The sequence below is a fragment of the Nothoprocta perdicaria genome, unplaced genomic scaffold, assembly GCF_003342845.1.
Source record: "Nothoprocta perdicaria isolate Ctin4 unplaced genomic scaffold, notPer1 scaffold_357, whole genome shotgun sequence".
Lineage (NCBI taxonomy): Eukaryota > Metazoa > Chordata > Aves > Tinamiformes > Tinamidae > Nothoprocta > Nothoprocta perdicaria.
The window spans coordinates 301,198-306,849 of record NW_020455596.1 but is presented as its reverse complement, the minus strand read 5'-3'; the positions used below and the strand labels follow the sequence as shown (position 1 = coordinate 306,849).

Below are 5,652 nucleotides of genomic sequence, written 5' to 3'. Positions count from 1 at the left end.
GGAGGAGGAGGATGGAAGGGGGAGGAGGAGGATGATGGAAGGGGGAGGAGGAGGATAAAGGAAAGGGGGAAGAAGAGGAGGGAGGAGGAGGATAAAGGGAGGAGGGAAGAGGAGGAGGAGGGTGAAGGAAGGAGGATGAAGGAAGGAGGAGAATGAAGAATGGGAAAGAGGAGGATGAAGAGGAGGAGGAGGAGGAGGAGCAGCCGCAAGGGCTGCGAGGCGGCCACGAGCTCTGCACCCGCCAAGGAGCCGGGGGCCAGCGGCGCCCTCGGCCTGGGGGTCAGTCCGTCCTTCCCGGCGGGGGCACAACCGGCGCCTGGGGGCTCTGCGCAGCTCCGGCACCCCCCTGCACCCCAAAGCCACATCCGAGGGCAACGGGGAGCCCCACAAGCGGCACGGCCGGCACCCCACGGCCTCCCTACCCGCCAGCCTCCCTGCAGCCTCCGCGAGGCCAAGCGCACCAAAGCTGCAGGCGTCTGCGCGGCACCATCGGGTCCTGCCCCCCTTCTCCTCCTGTTCCAACTCCTGCTCTTGGCCTCCACACAAAACAGCGCCAGCAGCGTTCCCGGTGCTGCAGCCACGGCTGAACTGCAAACGCTCCCAGGAAACTTGATTTTTGGGGAAGTCGGGACTGTTTTTGAGCAATTATCACACATAAACGACATGCACCTCAGAGGAGCTATAAGCTGCAAGGATGTCGTTAGGTTAAATAATCTGTGATTCAGGAAAGAACTTGGGCAGACGTCAAAATTTTACACAAATGGTTGCTTAAATGCTATGGCAAAAGAATAGGATTGTTTTTATATATCAGGAGGAGAAGTCTCCCATAAACCACAGAAAAAGATTAACTAGTGTCATTAGATGAGTGCTGCAAAGCCTATTCCACCAGAAGAGCTTCAGAAAGAGAAAAGTTAGTAAAATAAATCCCACACAAGGGAAAAAAAAGTCTTTGGAATCAAATCCATGCAAAACACTTAAAATACTTACTACATACATTTGCCTTATTCAGTATACACACTTTTTAGACCTTGATTCATCTCTGTATAGTTATTTTGGATTAAAATAAGATCTTGAAGCAGCAAAACCACAAGGCAAACGGCGATGGGCCTTTGAGAAAGACCAAAGTTGCTCTGGCACTTAATTGATATTAAGAGCATCCCTATGCTGAAAAGGGAACCCATCCTGCCAGACCAGCCGCCAATTAAAGAAATGAATTGCATGTAAATCTTTGATAACATGTTGCAGGAGCTCTTACTTTCAAATAAAAACAAACAAAAGCTTCAGAGAGGGCAGAAATGACAGTGGGGCTACAGACAGTAGGTAAATGTTAACGTGCCCTTCCGGAAAGGTGCCTCTATTCAGAAACTACTTAACTCCATACAGTTTATTTAGCATTTTCACAAGGTTGAGGGGAGGTAAAATCAGTGAAAAATAACACGGCTACTAAGCTGCTTTGAGTTGTGAATATCAGCAGGGGAGAAACAGAAGTGATGATAAGAGCTTGAAGATAGTGGAAGCCACGGGTGTAGACCACAGTGATTGCAAGCAAAACAAAGGGAGATAAAACACAGGTCTCTGGAAAACTCTTGGAAACAGTCAGTGGGAAGGAGGAATCAGGGAGAAGATGCTGAAAGTCAGCGTGGTGACACGTGCCAAATGAGACATGAGCAGGACCGGCAGTTTGTCGCCAGAAATGATAAAAATAATAATAAAAATATATTATGGTCAAAGAAAAAATATTTAAGACTCAATTTATTTTAAAAGCCCCAAAGTCACAGGTCGCATAATTTAAATCCAGACGTGTTTCCTTTGCAGCAAGGAGGGTTGAAGAGCACAGAAGGAGCAGCTCAATCCCGGGTAATCCCGAGGCGAGCTGGGGCCGACTCGTTTTGTCCCAAACGATAAGCTTTTGTCCCAAAGCAGGGCTGCTCGGAAGCCTACAGACAAGTTCTGTCATGGACAGATTTCCTTCCCCACCAGGGCAGGGGTGATTCAGCACCCAAAATCCCAGCTTGCCCAGCCTAGACAACCACTAGTGCTCACGGGAAAGCCCTGCACCCTGCAGGCGCCTACCAGCTCACCTGCCAAACGCCACCTCAGAAGCTTTGTGTCCCCAACCAAAGTTGCTCTGCACATAATTACCAGCCTGGATGGATAAAGGAGGTTTTTTTGGGTTGTTTTTGTGTTAAATGCGGAGCCCACAAGTGCTGGTGACTCACTGCATCCGCGCGGCAGCAGCGCAGGGACGGCGGGTGCTCTGCCGTGCACAAGGGACGGCCAAGGAGGAGTGCAGCCTCATCTGCAGGGCTCCATTCACTGCCAAGCATCTACTGTAAGGCCCAAGTAACAGAGCTCTGAGAAAGCTCCTTGAAAATAATAATAGCCAAAACCAAGGGCCAGTGGCTGGAGGGACTTGTTAAGAAAAATCAAGAAGTTCTAAATAAGGAGGTTGGCAAAGCAGTGACAGGAAAAGAGGACACGATAACAGTTGACAAATATTTGAAGTATGCAAACATTAAGGAGAAAGCACTTACTGACGTGGTACAAAAGGATACAGCTATGTGTGGGAGGATGAAATTAAAAGTGAAAAGAGAAAAAGAAAAAACCCTACTTAAAGCAAACAACAGGGATCAAATCAACCTTGTCATTGAGTTAGACCGGATGTACTTCAGGTGTTTTCCCCTTTCTAGGCTCTGTTGCTTCCCCAAAATTACCACTTGTGCTCAACATTACGGTGCTTTTATATAAAGCTCCTTCACCTGGACCACTAGGCCAGGCCGAATTGAGTTATATTCACTTTAACAGCTACAGCCTTACGCCTAAAATTAAGGGCAAAAATGGGGTGCCATTATCAGAGATAAAGAGTGTCTCTCAAACACAAAATTAGGCATCCCGTGTTACGTAACTATCACTGGTGCAGGTGTACTCATATTTATATCCACTTCTTTTTTGTCTCTGATGCTTTGAGAAGGATGTCTGACAAACAGAGACATTTGTAGGACAAACCTCTCATTCTCAGAATAAAGACAGCGCTATTTCCTAGAAACCACTTTTCTCCATCAATCTGCTAAAGTGTTAAATCTCCAGACAGAGGAGAAAGGAAAAGGCAGGAGCTGGCGTGAAGGTGCTCTCAGGTCCTTACCTTTAAGCGAGTCCAACGAGAACATCTCCATTACAGCGAAAAGGTGTGACTCCTGGGAAAGCGAGAGGCAGCAAAAAAGAAACAGGAAGTTAGAGTTAGCGTTTCCATCCTTTGAGGCGTTTAAAGCGTTTCTGAAACTGTCTCTAGGACAAGGCAGGCTGGCAGCTCCGGCCACGCTCCAGCTCGGGTGCTCGCATCCTGCCCAGTTTCATGGGAATTCTGCAGCTTCTCTTTGCTAATGTGTTAAACTCGTCTGCTCCACATGCAAAGGCAGGAAGCGTTTTCTTGAGGGGCATCTGTAGGTTTGAGAAATCCTTTGTCTCTGTGAAGATAACCGTTTAGGCCTATTGTTTTTTAGCCCTTTTAAATCGAAATGCCCTACGCAGGTAGAAGGCTGACGTTTTTTGGCCCTTCCTTAAAACGATTTGAGGACACACATCCGCTTGTAAGTGTTCTCACGTGAAATCAAGTTTCTATTGAATAGCTTTTACTCAAATAATAATCGGTCTGCTTGTGGGATGCTTTGTCTGGCATACCAAATTTTAATTGGTATTTCATTTGGTATTTTAGGCATTCGATAATAGAGTACCTGAGACTCGATAACAAGTTTGAAGCAGAGCTGGGGGTCCTTGTTTAGACCGGACTAATACTCACTGCCCGTATTAACGGCTCCCGCAGTGCACAGAATCAATCCAATCCAGAATCCGTGTCCTATATCCGCGTGCTTCCGAGGCACCGACCCCGGCGCGCCGCGCTGAGCTGGCCGGGGCGCCCCAGCAAGGTGCTGGAGGCCGATGCATTCAATGGGAGCTGAGCTACGTGCCCAGCATGGGCGCACGGGGCCAAGAGCGGAGCAGGGAGCGGGTTTCGGCCTCCGTCGCGTGGGGGTCACCTCGGCCCACGCACAGAGCGGCCGGGGGCGCAGGGAGCCGTGGGGATCATTCGCTCCAGCACCTGCTCAAGCAGCAGGTCGCCCAGGCCCTGCTCAGGTGGTTTGGGGCATCTCCAGAGGTGGAAGCTCTATAACCGCTCAGGGCAACCTGGTCGTGATGGTAAAACCTGTGGTATTTGTGCCGAAGCGCAGATTCCAGCAGCATCAATAAGTCCCTGAACACTTTGAAGTGGCTGGAGAAGACGATGGCTGCAATAAAACCTCAGATTCAAGTCACAGAGGGACCTGCAGTGTCTTCCTTCTCCCAAAGTGCCACGCAGGGCAGCTCCCGGGAAGCTGTTTGCTTGTGGGTAGGGAAGCGGGTCCCCACAAGTGCAGGGATGGAGCCTGTGGCACCTTCCTGCAGCGACGCCCCATGCACATGGATGGAGCTGGGAGCTTCTCCCGCCCGGCACGGGCCAGCGGGAAGGGCACGAAGAGCATCCTGAATAAGCTGGGCTGGAAGGAAGGGCTGAGCCCAGAGATCAAAACAGAAACACGCAAGGTGCTGACGAAGGGAGACTTTGTTATTGCCAATGGGGAAAATGCAATGATGAACCTGGAAGATTAACAACCAAGAATCTCCTCAACAGCACGGGGCCTCTCGCTGTGATCGACAGTGAGAAACAGGCCCTAGAGCAGAAGACCTGGAGTCAGGTGGGATGGGAGCAAGAGGAAGGAGAATTCAAGTGCAGACAGATGAGTGAGCCCAAGGGAGGCCCTCAAGCGTGAGCATCCACGGGGAGCGAGGTCCGAGCAGGGAGGGGAGCTCGGACAGACCCGCTTGGGTTGATGGGCGTCAAGAGCTCGGTCCTCGTGGGACGACCACTGGACGGGTCAGCACCTCGTGTCCAGAACAGCAGCTCGTGAGCCAAAAATGACCAGTTTCAGCACAGCCTGACACTTTTGTGATGCTGATGCCACGTTCTGATGCTGACGTTGCTGAAGGCACCGATATCAAAGAGTTTGATTTTAGGGCAGCTGCTCCATTCACCACAATTAATAGGCTACACGAAGGAAACACCAAAAGCAGACTTTGGATGATTCGGAATCTATCGAGTTAGGCCCTGGGGACAGCAGAGACCCGCGGGACCTCAGAGGACACTGGATTTACCAAGAGGGCTGTGATGACCCTGGACTCTCACAGGGAAAGTTAAGGATAGATTTGGCAGGGGAGCCAAGCGCACTGGATGAGGTGGGCAGGACGGGGGGCACTTTCGTACCTTGCGCTGGATGAAGTGTTGGAAACACGGGATCCAAAAGAGACCCTCGGAGTCAGTGCATGGTAAGAGTGCTGCAAAGGGAGGAAGGCGCGAGGGCAGCGCTGGAAATCAGGGGATAAATCCTCGAAGGAGGAGGAATTGGGTCTTTTTTCCTGAACTACCCTGGTGCGGTGGAAAACACCTACCCGCACATAAGAGGAAACGGGAGCTGCCCGGGATGAAGGCCTGGATGAGGGGCACGCTGGCTCCTGCTCGCGGGGAGAGCAGGCCGGAGGCGGCGGGGCCGGGCAGCCAGGGCCGAGCGGCTGTCACGGGAACAAAGGAGCGCGGCTCCACAACGGCGCATCCCGGCCGGC

At 51.1% G+C, this 5,652-nt stretch overlaps 1 protein-coding gene across 3 annotated transcripts in view; it reads right to left on the bottom strand.

Moving 5' to 3' along the window:
- Positions 1-3,190, bottom strand: part of DHX30 (DExH-box helicase 30) — a 25,267-nt gene extending 22,077 nt beyond the window's left edge. For all 3 annotated transcript variants that reach the window (XM_026044277.1, XM_026044276.1, XM_026044278.1), the window contains exon 1: positions 3,143-3,190. In XM_026044277.1, the coding sequence (XP_025900062.1) occupies positions 3,143-3,173 (31 nt within the window). In that variant the 5' untranslated portion in view covers positions 3,174-3,190. The remainder of the gene's footprint in view (positions 1-3,142) is intronic.
- Between the last annotated feature and the right edge of the window lie 2,462 nt (positions 3,191-5,652).